The 15662-nt window shown below is 42.8% G+C and overlaps 1 protein-coding gene across 1 annotated transcript in view; it reads right to left on the bottom strand.

Moving 5' to 3' along the window:
• COL17A1 (collagen type XVII alpha 1 chain) overlaps nt 1-9231 on the bottom strand; it is a gene marked incomplete at its 3' end in the record, with an annotated part of 34013 nt that extends 24782 nt beyond the window's left edge. Inside the window, exons 1-10 of the mRNA XM_029084314.1 lie at nt 9177-9231; nt 8445-8489; nt 7555-7653; nt 6124-6261; nt 5718-5765; nt 4884-4919; nt 3230-3277; nt 2685-2828; nt 1526-1669; nt 684-755 (exon numbers count right to left, since the gene is read on the bottom strand). Coding sequence (XP_028940147.1) covers nt 684-755; nt 1526-1669; nt 2685-2828; nt 3230-3277; nt 4884-4919; nt 5718-5765; nt 6124-6261; nt 7555-7653; nt 8445-8489; nt 9177-9231 — 829 coding nt within the window. The remainder of the gene's footprint in view (nt 1-683; nt 756-1525; nt 1670-2684; nt 2829-3229; nt 3278-4883; nt 4920-5717; nt 5766-6123; nt 6262-7554; nt 7654-8444; nt 8490-9176) is intronic.
• Nucleotides 9232-15662: the final 6431 nt, after the last annotated feature.

The following is a 15662-nucleotide window of genomic DNA, read 5'->3' on the forward strand; positions in this document are numbered from 1 at the left end:
AATAATGGCAGCCTTTTTAAAACATTATCTCAAATTAGATTGCGAAGCCTCTCTCACGGCTGTATGGACATTTCGGCTTGGAAGGTGGCTCCTTTGATGCCAGAATCAGTGTGACAATACTAGTGCAGTGTACAGACTCCTCTTATACACCCTGCTCTCTCTGCAGGCACAGTCAGAGACACTGCATGATGGCACTGTGCTGTGTAGATATAGCATGTGTGACTGTGAAAGGAAGAGAAGTGGTTTAGTGACACTGAAGAGAGTCTGCCAGAAGTCATGAGCCAGGTGAAGGAAAGTGAAATTACAGAGGAAACTGGCAGAGGAGCAGTGGGTCTCTGTGGATTAGGACACATGAGTTTATTTTTTAAGGCATTAGCCTGAGTTGTTCTAGGGAAGAAACAGGCTGGCCTAACAGGTGTCTTTCTAAAGAGAAATTTTTCTCCTTGAAAAATTTCTAGTTTTCCCTGCCTCCCAGATAAAAATAGTCAGGAGCTAACACCAGCTACACAGAGCCAACTCAGAATAAACACACCGTAACCAAAGAATTACTGGGGTTTGCAGACAAGCTGCTGCCACTGAGATGAGGAACAGAAAAGAAACAGAGTGATACAGGTATTACTTCATCGTATGTGTCTCCCACGTGGCGCCATGAAAATGCGAAGGGAAGAAGAGACAAATCTGACCTGTAGAGGAAGTGCTCAGGCCTGCATTCAGAGTATGATTGCTGGGAGCCAAGTTATTTGGAACACCAAACACTGCAAAAAGAGGAAGTGAAATGTTATTACTTCTCTGAAATTGGAAATCCAGCACCTGAAAGTCAGTGGCACAGTCACAGAAATTAAAAGTCAGAGTCCCTTGGAAATGCAGTTAGTGAAAATGCACAATAATTGCACAGAGGAAAAATCTTGAAAATTGTGACACCAAACCACTCTTTTACTGAACTGACAAAGGGGAGAAAATCCTACATCATGCAAGTTGCACTCATGAGATACTGTGAGAAAGCAAAGCTTTTAATAGTATGCTATCAGAAAACGTTGTGTGTTATTTCTCTGCAGCTGGGAAATGCAGCATCCTTAGCATTTAGAAGTGGGCCTTACAAGGTATAATCACACTCAACACTTATTGATTACATCTTTAATATATGAGGACTGAAGGGTTAGGCCTGGTCGGTCATTCTTATAATGGGCCAAGATAACAATATTAACTAGACTCTCAAACTAGTTTTGATAGGAAATGTGAGCCTGACCTCAGCAATAAAGCTATCATCAAAATTTGACAGATCAGCCAGTCAGGACAATAGATCCTCACAAAGAGGGATTTTCAAATACAGTCAGTGTAGAAGCAGAGAGTACCAAGTTACAGAATACCAGAGAAAATTCAAGCATATCTCCTGCCATATCTCCTGCCATCTTGATTCTTCCATAATTTTAGTTCTTCTTGTTGTGCAAAAAAAAAAAGCACTGCTGTTGACTCAGTTTCAGCATAGAGTTACATCCTTCAAGCCTGGGTGGTCCAGGGAGCATACCTGATCCTGTAGAGTGAGACATAGCATTGACCAAGGAAGAGCTGTTATGGTATCCACCAAGAGAAGACCCAGCAGGCAGAGTGGAGGACCACATGTACGAAGGGAGGGCAGTATTCAAGATGGTGGTATCATATGTTCCCGACACTGTAAAAATACCAAGCAAACAGAAGTGGTTTTCAATGAGACCAGGCTTGTAGCTTAGCACGTATTGCAGGTTTACATAGCAAACAACTTAATCAGCTTTAAATTTCAATTACCTTTGTGGAGTCAACACAATGACTCCAGGTTAACATGGTATAACTGATCTCAAATGCCAGCTGATTACCGCCTACGTGAATTTTAACCAGTGGAATAAAGATTGGCCTGAGACCATGATCATTCACAGAACACCTTGAAGAGATTTCATTGCTTGTAGATGCCAGAATAAAACCAGATACCAGAATAAAACTGACACCAGAATAAAACACTTTGGTCCGCCATTCTGTAAATAAATCATCCTGGGCCATGGGACATATGACTTTTGCTTCCCACATGTAGTACTCATTGGTTCACTAGTGTATTGGACTAAAATTCCCAGTTTTAGACAGGATTTGAGCCACGTGCAAGAAAAAGGTTATTGCTTACTCCTAGATTCTGGTGGAGGACAGTGGAGTGAATCTGAATACCACTGCCTCAAACACTGTGGTGAGGCTTATAAATAATAAAAGCTGGTTATAGTAATTTAAGTACCACTTCTATTATTATCAAGTTCTAGTGATCTCTGAAACATGTGGTGTGGCAAATAAATCAAACACTGACCCAAATATTCTCTTCAGTGCCATCTCCATCTTGCTTGGAGGTAAGAGATCAAATGGCTCTAAGACATATCTGCTTAGACCTCTCGTCTCTGCCAGAAGCACCTCTGAATTAAAGTTGGTGGCAGCAAGAACTGGCTCATTTTTATGGATATTAGACAAGTCACTGGAAAGCTTCCCAAGATGGCTCTTGTTAGGGCAACATCTAGACAGCCCTCCAGCATTCTGACCCTTTTTCTGTACTGCCACCACCATCTGGGACAGAGACCATGTATTCTTACTCGGATGTTCTTAGCAACTGGGTATTTTTATGGCAAATAATTTTTGGAATGGTTCCAGCATTGTTAACATCCTCTTCCAAGTACCTGACTGAGAGCTCTCAGTAACCATCTTTGTCTCCACCACAGCCTTTTTCGGTATCGGAAGCGTACTTGATGGTGATCGAGTAGGGCTGCAGCTGGCTGATCGACTTCCTTTCAGTAAACGTTTCACATCATCCAACTCTGTCCCTGGCAGGAAAAGCAAATGTCCAGACTCACCCAAAAGCCATTGTTTCATTGATCTGTCATCTTGCCCTGGATAAACCATTCAGTGGCATTTACCTGTGTCTGCGAAGATGTAATTTCTGGGGGTGCCTTCCGGGGGTGCCACTTACTTAACAACAAAGCTTCAGGGCCCCATTTCTGGGACTAAGTACAACTACATCCCTGCAAGACCACCACCTAACCCACAGCATGCTTCCTTGTTTGGAAAGGGGAAACAAATGAACGTTCTTAGTAGGAAGAAAAGGATGACATGCTGCTATCTCCCACCATGAAGACTGGGTCCCAGAGCCATGCAGATATATCCAGAGTAGCAACATCCTCTACCTTATAACTGATCCTCCTGGAATAAAAGCCACGGTACTTACATCTGCCAGAGGGAGATGCGCTCTGCAGTCGGACTCGTATTTCACTCTCTGGGAAGAGAAAAAGCAGATCATGAATATGGAATGAGATGTATTTGTGCCCTGGGCTGGAAATGAATCTTTAGGCTGAAGTGAATTCTTGCCTTCTTGCTGTCTATGGTCCATCTTGCTGTCTTGCTGCTTGATCTGAGCAGTACTCATGGCCCATGTGAATTGGTTGTAAATTGCTTTGGGTGACTTTTTGTTTTGGGGTCACATTTTGCTATTTTTAATTCCAGAGAGCTGTATTTCACTCATTGAGGGCCTCTGTGTAAGTCACTAGCATTGTTACTGCCAGACATACAGAAGGCCTAATTATGCAGTCCTCAATCACACTGATATTCCCACTTATTACTGTCCTTCTGGATGAAAACCTAGAGAGTCAAAATAAGCTTACTAAATACACAAATTCCCTACTACTTCTTGGCTAAAACTCACAGTCACCCCTACAATGGGCTGTATGATTTAGCTCTCACAACCTGCTGACTTCTCTTTGGCTCACTGAATGTAACCAAGCCAGTTTTAACCCAGCATTCTCACCAGGTACTCGATTTTATTATTGACTTTTACTGTCCAGCACAAGAAACTATAGTGTTAATGAAACTTGTTGACTTGGTTGGGGCAAGCCTTTAAGCTTCCTACTCACAAGCAAACTGATCAGCCAGATCATGTGGTACATGGTCCTCAAGATGAAATCTGACAGTGCATGCACTATAAAAGAAACACTAGCTTTAGCATTCATATGGAGAAACTGATGGATTGGAATTATTTTCTGAAGTAATATGAGAAGCTGGAGCTGATTCCCTGGTGTCTGTTTCATCACATATATTTATTATTTACTTAGTTCTGCTGGGAGATCAGGTATGTAGTGTGCTAGAGGAGACTGTGAAGATCTGAGGTAGAATGATTGGAAACTATGACGCTCTCTAGGAGGAGTGTGCAAAAGTACACTTTGATTTATATCCACTGCTAAAATTAACTTGGATAAAGTGACATTATAGTTTCCTCTTCAAGCAACTGGGAACAGATATTACACTCTTATGGAGCAGTATAATCCTTCTTTCTCCAACACTGTTAATAAATTACTAGAAGAGCTGAATGATTTAAACAATGCAGAGCTTTACAGTGAGCTGGCTAAACAGACCGCAGCAAATCCATAATTTCCTCATCATCTCCTTACTACCAGCATGAGATCATTTCAGGATACAGCCTTATGGTTTGTAAGATAGATCACAGTAGGAGGAATATGAATACAATTATTGTAAATATGTCAGAGGTGGGTCATAGAGCATGGATGGACTGAGTTTATGGTGGTGAACCTAGAATATGGAAGACTATGTCCTATGCCCTCAGATGTCCAGGTCCTCAAGTAGATCCTCCTTTCTGACACAGTCCAAGCCACCATGACCTTTACTAGGGTCAATTTTTACACCAAGCTTGTTTAAGCAATTGCTTACAGATAAGTGGTTCACATCTGCAGTGGTGTAAATTCAGATACTTCATCTGACTGCTCAACATTTAAACTGGCTGATTCCAGATAAGGAATAGGTCCATTTAACACACCCTGAATCACGCTGAAGAAAACAAAGGAGCCTTCTAAAAGAACAGCATCACTCACCTCGACTTTGGCTTCTCCCTCTCGTGGAGGCAGATGCTGTGAACAGCAATGAGAGAAAAGCAATATTAGGCTTTACTGCCTGTGACATCTCTGAAAATGAACACATGGATCTTGCTCAGAGTGCTCAGATTCAGACAGTAACCTTTACTTGGGGGACAGCTGGGGGAATTGAACCCTTAGAGTTTTTACCAGGCCTCCTTTAGACCATAAAGTATCTTAAAGAATCAGTATCACCTTTAGCATTTGGCCTCCTCTCTAAGCCAGAAAGATGCCTGATCATCTTGTTTTACTATCTGCACTGAGTAAAATCAGCAGCTCAAAGTTTGGACAGGGAAAACTTATACTTGTTGACAATGTTCAGTGTACATATATCCCTTGATAGACCATTCATCTTTCCATATAAACATGTTGGAGCCTAGAAAAGAGTTACTGGAAAAATATATCCAGCAATTGCTCAAAATCCTAAAGGTCTGGGCTTTCTTGCTTGGAGCTGTTCTCCCAGCTATGGTGCAGGTGGGGAGGAAATGTTATGAAGCATCTCATGTTCTCCTGTCCATGCCCTATGCCATATGGGGATCGTCACAAAAGCAGCTGAGAGTAGCAGATACAAAGCATGCACCCTCTATTTGCATACGTATCAGCTAGAGACCCTGCTGTCAGCTGTTAATGTAAATCCCAAACAACTCCCCCAAAGTCACGGAGATGCACTGGCTGCCCAATACAGAGGCAGCTTAGGTAGAACAAGACACAGTAATGTGCAAAAAAGCCACCATAGTCACCAACTCACATGACCTTGCCATAATGTTCAGAGGAACAGCTCTAAAAATAACATACCAAACTCCTTTCTGGGAAACTCAGGAGAAGAGTTGGCACTGGAGCTCCCTGTAAAGAACAGAAAGGTGTTCATTAATACTTTGTGCAAGATCATTAAAAGCTTTCTAAAACATGTCTTCCTGGCAACTGTCTAATCCCAGTGGGCAATAAACATCTCCATTTTAAAAAAGAGCTATTCAGGATGACATGAAAGAGCTGCTAATGTCTTTCAACAAAAATATGTCACAACTCCTTTTAGGAATGAGCATTACTATAAATAGGACTTAATCATTAAAATGTGTCCCTGATGGCTTATTTCCTAGCAAAACCACAATGGGATTCTTGTCCTATTTGGGACAATCCTGCATTAATGTGACCTCAGAGAGCACTACACATTGCTTCCTTTCTATGGCATGTTCTGTGATACCTTCATATGTTGCATGGCGGCTGACATAGGTTTTTCTTTCAAACGTTGAGCCAGGTGATTTGGTGAGAGTAGAGCTGGGAGACTGGGTTTGTCTGTAGCCAGAAGATGATGATGATGAATTCAATCTACCACTTCCACCTACAGGTAAAACAAAACACCCTCAGCAAATTAAAGATATGCCCTGGATGTACACTCTGGATGCTCTGGATGCTTTATGTTACTGTCTTCTGACCTGGACAAACTTGCATTGGTACCTTACAACTAGAGACAGGCAAGAACCACATTTGGGTCCAACTCTGACTGTCCTCAGCACAGAGAGGAGTATTGGTTATCTTTGTGGTTTCAAAACAAATCTTGTCAATGATAAATATGACAGCAGGTTTTGGCCTAGGGGGATGAATGAGCCATCTCCCCTCAGCCGGAATAAATCTGTCTCTGGTTGGTGCTGGGTTTTGGTTTGGATACAGATCCACCTGTAAACTCAAGTGTTATATGGCAGGGGCCACAAAAATTGGGAGACTGTTAAGCCAAACTCAAAGTGCTGAAGGATGCAGTTCATGCAATAAGGGAAAGAACACTGTCACTTAGTCATGCCTTAGTCAGTCCATTTTCTGGAGAAGTGACTGAGGTGTGCGTCAGGCCCAAGGCAGCCTGGAGGTTGCTAGTGGCTGTTATATCTAAACAGAGGAAATAATTTCCCTTCCTAATTCACACCAGTGCTCTGGAGAAAAAACTGAGCAGCCATAACTAAAGTGGTCATACTCTTGAATGAAATCTAATGCTGGAGTATGATCAGAGTGCAGCAAAAAGGGAGCCCTGTGATAAAGTGCAACATATCCACGCTGGTCAGCAAGATCAGCCTGGATATTGTTTACCCATCACTGCAAAAAGAGCACTGTGATCTCAACAGAGTGTTTTCTTGCTGACTTTCCCCTCTAAAAGGACCTGTTTTGTTCAGTAACTTTTCTACTTAACTCAGCAGAAAGAACTACTACACACACAAAAGACAATATTTTCTAGGAAATTCTCTAATAGTATTCTATCCTCAGAAAGATCAACAAAAAGATTAAACAAAATTATATTTTAAACAAAAATGGTCAGAAAGATTGTGATTGGGAAATCCTGAAAGAAGGGAAATTTGGTTTCCTAATGACTCCTTAAAAACAGTGGGAATGGCATTTTTTTGTTGTTGTTCTCCTGAAATCAAGTTGTCCCTGTGGAAAACAGGACCTTTGCCATTTACTCACCCATCCTCACACCCAGCTTTAGGGAAGGAATATCTTTGCTTTGACTATTTGCCACTTCTACTTTCATAAACCCTGTTTTCCTTACCTCTGCCTCATCCTACTTCCCTGCCCTGAATCTCTCCTTAGACCATTTATGCTGCTTTTGCTCTCTGTTTCCTCACTGTGCAATGTCTTCATTCCTTACTTGAAGTCACATAGCTGCTGCCATGGGTGTAAGACCTCTTTTCCACTCCGCTCCCTCCAGTGTGAGATGATGTTTTGAGACCACTGCTGCTCCCTCCTTCTGGAATAGATAAGCACAAAATGAGACATTCTCTCAGGGTAAAAGAGGAGAAGAGCAAGGACACTGCAAGACTGTCCTCACACTCAATTACAACTACAGCTTCACATTTGGTGAGATACCAGAACTGCAGAGAAGTGCCTTGGCAGAGCAGATAAGCATTCACACTGCAGACTGAGCAGGTTTGTATACAAGTTTTGCTCCATACATGGACTGAGGGATAGTCCTGTTAACCCTCATCATAAATGAGATGATAGTACAATTCCTTTCCAAACCAGCTGCAGCAAGCTAATCAAGAATATGGTGATATAAAAAGCATGGAGGATTCTTCCCTACTTGGGACAGGTATCTGCCTACAGAGGTAGAAATCACCCATGTGACATCTGATATTACCCAAAAAGATTCACTCACTGTTGTCAACTGGGTGAGATGGCAGGGGAATACACTGCAGCCCCAGCAGTGGAGGATGCAGACCCATTACTTTTGACCCTTGTCCCCAAGAGACAGTCACTACTGGAGACCCTATATCTGGGCTTAAGCCCTTTGAGAGCCAGGTCTACCAGTCTTAGTGGACTGTTTCTGACAATACCCACACAGCTCCCCACATACTGGTCCTTCTCTCCACCAACAAGTGTTTTGGGAGAGGCATTTCTGAGAATAGCTTTTCTTTGTGTGCAAGTCTTTCTGCACTGAGACTTCCTGCACCCGAGGATTTATGGAAATAGCCGAGTCAAATAGCATGGAGGGACACAGAACATTGAGCAGAAGTAATGCAGTGACTGTCAATTACTTACTGGGTGGTAAGGACGTCAGTCTTGTGGTTACGGTCTCTGTAATAACTGAGAAAAGAAAAGGGTGCAGAAGTAATGGCATGTTAATATAGCCAAACAAGATGGAAGAGCATGACTCATTCAAAGAAGATTGACTCATTTAAAGAAATGTTCCTTAAGACCACACTGCCTGGGAGCTGCAGTCTCATTGCACACAATGCTGTGTATTTGTTTGCAGGCCTTTCTAACTCTACAGTAACTAAGAACATCAATGCCATGAAATACTTTTTTTCTTTACAAAATTCCTGTAAAACATGGATGTATTATTATTTCTGGGCACTTCTGAACCACAGCCATTGCTGTAACAGCAAAGCCCATGGTCAGACCCCTTACGAGGCTCCTGATAGCTAATTCCCATAATGCCAGCAAGAAACTTATTCTCTGTTTTACACACAGCCCAAAAAGATATCTAAAGAACATTGGGCATCGATACCAGAGGTAGGAGAAGAATCCAAATGTCTGCATTGCTGGTTAGGAATGTTATCACAGGGCAATCATCTGTGGTTAAACAATCAGGTCATGCTACATGTCTCTAAATACCTGATCCTGGCCCATTCTATTCCTTAACAGAGAGATGAGGGACAGGTGTAGAATTTAGTTCTAGACCTCTGGCCAGCATTCAAACCCTTACAAAACAGGGCATCTGCTTCTGGGATTTTTAGTGTGTGACATAAAAATAAAAAACATTTTCCTTACGTCTTTCAGTAACTTCTGATCCTTCTTGCCTCGTTTTCTTCGTTACAGAATCCATACCATTGCCACCTGCAGGGACAGCAGAGAGACTCAGAGCTCTGTGAATAGTAGGAGACGACAACAGCTCCCCACAAGTCCCACCACACCCCTTCAGCTGGGGACTAGACTGCCTAGAAGGCATCTACACCAGGGATTATACACTGCCTTTCCAGAGCCATGTGAGTATTGCTAATAGACCAGCATCACTTGCCTACAAAACTGGATGCTGCACAATGCAGCAGGGCTGGAACAGCAGGCGGGGTTGTAAAGCCAAGAGGTGACACAGGGGCAATTGAAGCAAATCCACTCAGTGCTGGAGAAGTTTAGACCTGGATTTATATCCAGATGTTGTGGTACTAAAACTATGGTCTCCATTTGTGCCCTGGTAAAGGCTTGACTGAAACCACGGGATCCAAGTGCTACTCCCACACATCTGCTCTGGGCAGGACTCTACAGCAGAGGATTAGAAATGCAGGCAGACATGCAGTACCTGCACCACGCCAGTACTGCCAGAAAAACCTAACCAGAGATATTGTTGACTGTTGACAGTAACACTGTGCACTCTCAGGGTACATCGCTGCTAGTGCCACAGCACTGACTTTAGTGAAGCAGAAAAACACTGGAGGTACCTTTAAAGTAGCTATTTTCAGCAGCAAGGAACTGAAGGTAGGAAGTGCTTTATCTTGCTTTACAGGCAGAGCAGAGATGGTTTGGAGGTCCTGTCTGCAGCTTTGGAATCTGATCTAATTTAATGCCAGCTCAGGTCAGTCTACACAGTATTGCAATCACTGCTGTGAATGCTGTGTACACTCTTCTTCGTGACTTAGATCCCTCTCTAGTCAAAATTACAATCTCTAGTAGAGGTGTGACTGTCTGCCAAGGCAGGAATACCACAAAGAAACATTGTGATTGCGGAAAAGAAACACCAGCTAGAAGAGAAAATACTTCTGTCAGAAGGAAATATACAGTTGCTCACTCTTAGTCTCTCTAAGATAACATTTCATCTTGTGCAGCCACAAACAATGAGAAGGAAGAGCTTTTAATTTGTGTACAAGGTGATAGTAGGCCAAAACTCTCCACTGCATCTGAAGATTCCTTCTTAAACTGAAAGCCCAGCTATACCAACAACTACACACTTAACAAGTGGAGTCTAAAAAAAAACTCTGGGCAAAATTCCTTCCAAGTTTTAGAGCTCAGCTTGAGACAGAACCCAAGACCATGTTCTCCAATTCAGCCACCATTTGAGTTTGATCCTCATGATTCCATTTATCCTTCTGCAAAGTGACTACCAAGTGGCCCCCTTGATGTTGCGCTTGTACAGCCCACGCATAAATAGTGACACAAGGCAGGAAGCAGCAAGGAATCTGCAGGAATAGCTGAAGTTCCTATTCAGTTTTTTGAGCAGGTCCTGCTATTCCCACAGCTGGACAGGAACAATTTGAGCATAGAAGGCACGCAGTCAGGCAAGCCAGTTTAGCCTCCTATCACAGACTCAGCTGAACTTTGCAGACAAGACCCACAGCACCCACAGCCCTCACTCTGCACCTCAGACCTTGAGCTTGGCTAAGCAGCCCTGTAAACACGGCTCCCGAGGCCACATCCAAGTCCTTACACAACCTTGGCGACAGGATACTACCCAACCCTTACAGTGCTTGCTGGCACTGGGGATTTCCAAGGGATTATCCAGGGGGCTGATTCCAAGCAAGACCAGAGCTATATGCATTAGGAGAGTTCCTCCTCCAGCCAGTCCCCTGCAATGGAAGGGTTCCCAGTCATTCACTCCGAGGAAAGGCAGTATCCCTGCTACTCTTCCTTATTGCATCAACACTGGACGCATCTTTCAAGATCCTTCCCTAAAAACAGATGCTGGAAGCTGTTGTCTAGATGTCAGTACTGTTGGCTTTGCCAGTGGTTTTGGCAGGGAACACAGCTTTGTATTTGGAAACTGCTTTCCTACTGCTTTGTAGCCCCAGAACTCCACTTCCTTTCTGCTGTAGGGAAGTGGTACTGCTTATGGATGCTGGAAGAGGCCAGCACCATCACAGAGCGAATGCATCTTCTGTATCTTTGCCTTCCCTTGAGAAAGGGGAATGTCTTGTTCTCATGCCAATCCAAAAACAAACAAACAAAAAAAGAGGTTAAACCACATCTTTGGAGCCATACATGCCACAGCCCAGCCCAAGCACATGGTGCATTTTGATCTACGTTGCATGTGTGTTTGCCACGTGAATGCAAAATCAAGCCCAGGCTCCAGCAGGCTGATTGAGCTGGATTCCCATTATCTGCCAAGACTGACTCATTTCACCAGCTCCTCTCTGGATTCACAAAGACATTGCTGTGGGCTATGTCTGTGGCAAAGCAACAGTGCTGTTGAATCAGAGAAGCCACCTGCAATCATCTCTGAGCAACAAGCAAGAACTTGTGAAGTGGGATCACTCTCAAACAGTGCAGGAAGCGTGAGACAGGGCAACTCTACGGCCGCTTCAGCATAAGCTCAGGGGTTGCAGTGCACTTGTGGCACCCACAAAACCAGGGAACTTTAAGACCTTACTGGCATCAGAACCAGGAGAGGACTAGCACTGCCACACTTAGGCAACTGCATTGTCTCTGAACAGCACTGAAAGGAAGGACAGTAATGGCTGCCCAGCTTTGCAAGGCATGCTTAGATCCGTGCTTTCCACATAAGCCCAACACGGCAGGGTGCCTCCTGCACCCCCCGTTCCACCTGACTGCAGCGCAGCGCACTTGCAAGGATGCTAAGCCAGAGAGGTGGCACATTCAAACCTCTTATTATTTGAGAAGTTAGGTATTGTGTGCAATGGTAATAGAGTTTATTACAGATATTTTTCAAAAGGGAGAGCAATAGCCACAAAGACATCTTTTAATGGAAAAATGAAAGCAGGCATGTTTCAGATTCTTTTATTCCTCCACAATATCCTTCCAGTTTTCATGTCAGAATGCAGTTACACTCTCCCAGCACATCCTTTCAGCTCTCTCCTCCTTCCATTAATAAGGTTCCTGCTGTGAGACACTCCATTAGCAGAAAGAGGCACCAGCAGGTGCTGAGATTAATAATATTTAATGTCAGTGGAACCTTTTGATCACAAATACTCTGGGACTCAGTAGATGCCTTCAAACCATGTCACTGACTATATTAAAAGCAAATGCCATGGCTTCCATCATATCAAATGTCTCTTAGGGTGCCCCTTCCTCTTAATCAAGCCTTTCAGGTGCCACTGCCCTGGGTCTAACAGAACTGATTAAAAATGGTCTCTTATCTCTCTTTTACCCCACAGTCTAGGAATCTGACCTTCTCATTCTGCTTTAAAAGCTGTTCCTTTCCAGTTATTCTACCCAAACGAACACAGTCAGAATCAAATCAACCAAATCCTGCTTCCAAATCTGCTCATTTTGTAGACTCACTGAAATGATGCTGATGCCAGGGAAGCACATCGGATGCCCAACCAAAGCTTGGATGTGCTGTAGGAACCAAATTCTGCTCTGCCCAACACCTGTCCTGGCTTCTTTGACACCAGTATGTGCTCATTTCTCAGAGCACAAGCAGAAGCACTGCACAGACTTCACTCCACATTTCCAGGTGACTTCCTTTCAACAATGTGTCCTCACTGTACCTGCTTAATTGAGCTACCCAAAGAGAAACACGCTGAAGCAAGGCCATTCTGACCTGCACAAGCTTCTCACCTCTGGCACAGAAAGGGAGACAAACAATCTGGTATTATACAAAAAATGACTGTAGAACAGGAAAGAGCTGCTGTCACCATTTCACAGATAAAGAAACTAGTCAAAGAAGGACAAGTGACTTCCCCAAAGTCACTCCACCAGTCAGTCCAAAAACAGGAAAGGAAGACAAGTCTTTTTACCTTATGCCACTACATACAAATTGCTAGACCTGTTGCAGAAAGATTTCAAATGGATTCTCAAATAAGACTTTCCCGACTTACTGTGACAAAGCTTCAAAAGCACCTTTCAAAAAATGCCTCCTAATATTCTATGACAAAAATGTGGCCCAAAGTCCATAATCAATGAGTCACAGCTGACAAATAAACCCACTTGTCTGAGACAAAGCAAAGCTTGTCCACGGCAACAGAAACTTTCACTCAGAAGCAGTTCCAGGCATTCTCAGGACTAGGGATCAATTCTTTAGTACTACACCCTGCACTCACCACCTGAAGCTCTGATTTACAATCATTATTCCTCCAGCACATTTCAGATCTGCTCAGTTTGAAAAACAGCCAAGAGATGATCTGCATTTTACCTTGCTGGTACCCTTATGGAACAGAGAACATTCAGCTAAACTTTATCTATTTGCACGGTAGTTTCACAAAATGCATTAAAAATTTACCCAGAGCTTGGCTTCACATTTCTTATCTCCCAGCAGGTATAGTTCTCTCACTTGACACTCACTTTAAAAGAGCTGTATTCACTGACAAACACAAAAACAAAATGACCCAGCTCTTACACAATCTTATTTTTATATTGTATTCCCCACAGAAAAATCTAACACCTCCTCTATTTTGCCTGAGAATACAGCCTTGTTCTTCAAGGAATCTGGAAGACAGAAAATAAAGGATACCTTTTTTCTCTCCTTTTTTTTTTTTAGTAATGTAACTTACCTGCAGTGCTTTGGTTACTGAACTGAAAATCTGTTTTCTCCTCAACCGTTTCCTTTCTACCAAAATTTGCCACCTACACTTTATATCATGTCCTTCCAAAGGTGTGTGGAATCTGAGTGATCATCCAAAAATGTTCACCTCTTCTTTATTTAACCTGTTTTATTCTCACCCTTCTTCTGCTTTTCTATTCCCGTGCTCTTAAACAAGTCCCAACAAAGGCGTGTCGTGGTTTCCTGCCTCACCCTACCCTTCCAATTATCTGACACTCACTGGAAAAAAGATCTGCCTCCAGGAATCAAACTTTATTGAAAGCAAAAATGCTCCTACCTATTTGCTCAGGTAGATTAACTATTTAGATGCCAGACAGACAAAGGTGTGAAGGCTTATGTGAGGGAAAATGAACTGTTACGGCAGTGCTTTCTGATACATGTTCTGAGATCTGTTTTGGTATTTTCTTTCAGAAAGTGGCACAGCACCTGCTGCTGTCTCTGCAGAGCTGGCTGTGAGCTAAGCATATTTTGCTCCTTGCAAAGGAGCAAATACAAGGGCCTAAACTTCCAGCTAGTACAAACTGTCTGAAAATCATTTAAGTAATTTCCTAAATAAGCTTGAACTGCCTTTCCAACCCCATAGATATTTATGCTGTATTCAAAAGGAAGCACTATTAATAAATAAAATACACCAAACTGAGCAAGGAACAAAATTTCTTCCATACATACCACCTACAGTCTTCTCACTGAATAAGAAATGAAGCAGAACAGCCATGGTGGCTCAAAGCAAAGCTCCGTCTAGCTCGTGACCCTGCCTTCCACCATGGCCCATCTTAATAGCCCTGGGAAGACTATGTGAAAGGACAAGCGTATGCAGATATTTTCCTGGTGTACACTGGAGAAGACTTCCTAAGTCAAAAGCAGCAGCATTGCAATCATTTCTTGACAGATATTTTCCATTAATTTGTTCAATTAGTTTTTGAACATGTACAACATTTTAGTGTATACAGTGTCCTACAGCAAATATTTTTACAGCCTAACCATCCTTTGTGTAAAGATTTTTCCTCCTGCAAAAAACTGAACATGTCAGTGTCATTCAGTGCCCTGTGCTTCTTTGTAAGAATCAGAATTCACCTTGGCTTCTCTTACTCCACGCAGATTTTGACAGATTTGTACCACAGAATGGGAAAGAACTTGATGTTTCATTTGTATTTTTGCAGAGAGCTTTTGCGGGATTGCGACTGCATACTGTCAAGATCACACTCTGTTCTTTCAAGTTCCACCCTGGAATTTTCCAGAGGTGTGTAGGGACATGGCTACTATAGAGCACTACACTGCCACTCCAAAGGCTACACCTCATGTTTGTTGATGGGGATCAAGACTTCTTCAGAATTCAGCAATGCATCTCCTAAATCCCAGAACTTTACTTATATTTACCTTTAGTCAGACAGATATTTAGGAAGCATAATTTCTTCCCTACATGGAGGAAACATCCATGACTCTGCCTTCTGAACACTAATCAAAGGACATTTAGTTGTCTAAACAAGCTGCATGTGGTAATTAAGTCATTAAGAAGTGTAGAGCTCAGCCTGGGACCTGGCCAAACTGCAATTGGCTTAAGCCTTGACCAAAAGGATAAAAGTGGCTTTAGCTTTTTGAACTTCACGCTCTTTGAACGTGACACATTACTGCCCCTCTTATTATCAACTGCACTTTAAACCTGCACTTTGGTCATTCATTTTACGTCTGCTTCCAGCACAATCCACAGTTGTGTGCTTCAGACATAGTATCCTGACTGCTCACAGGCAGAAGTTGTTCAAGAAAAG

Source organism: Antrostomus carolinensis, unplaced genomic scaffold (genome assembly GCF_000700745.2).
Source record: "Antrostomus carolinensis isolate BGI_N321 unplaced genomic scaffold, ASM70074v2 scaffold21410, whole genome shotgun sequence".
NCBI lineage: Eukaryota > Metazoa > Chordata > Aves > Caprimulgiformes > Caprimulgidae > Antrostomus > Antrostomus carolinensis.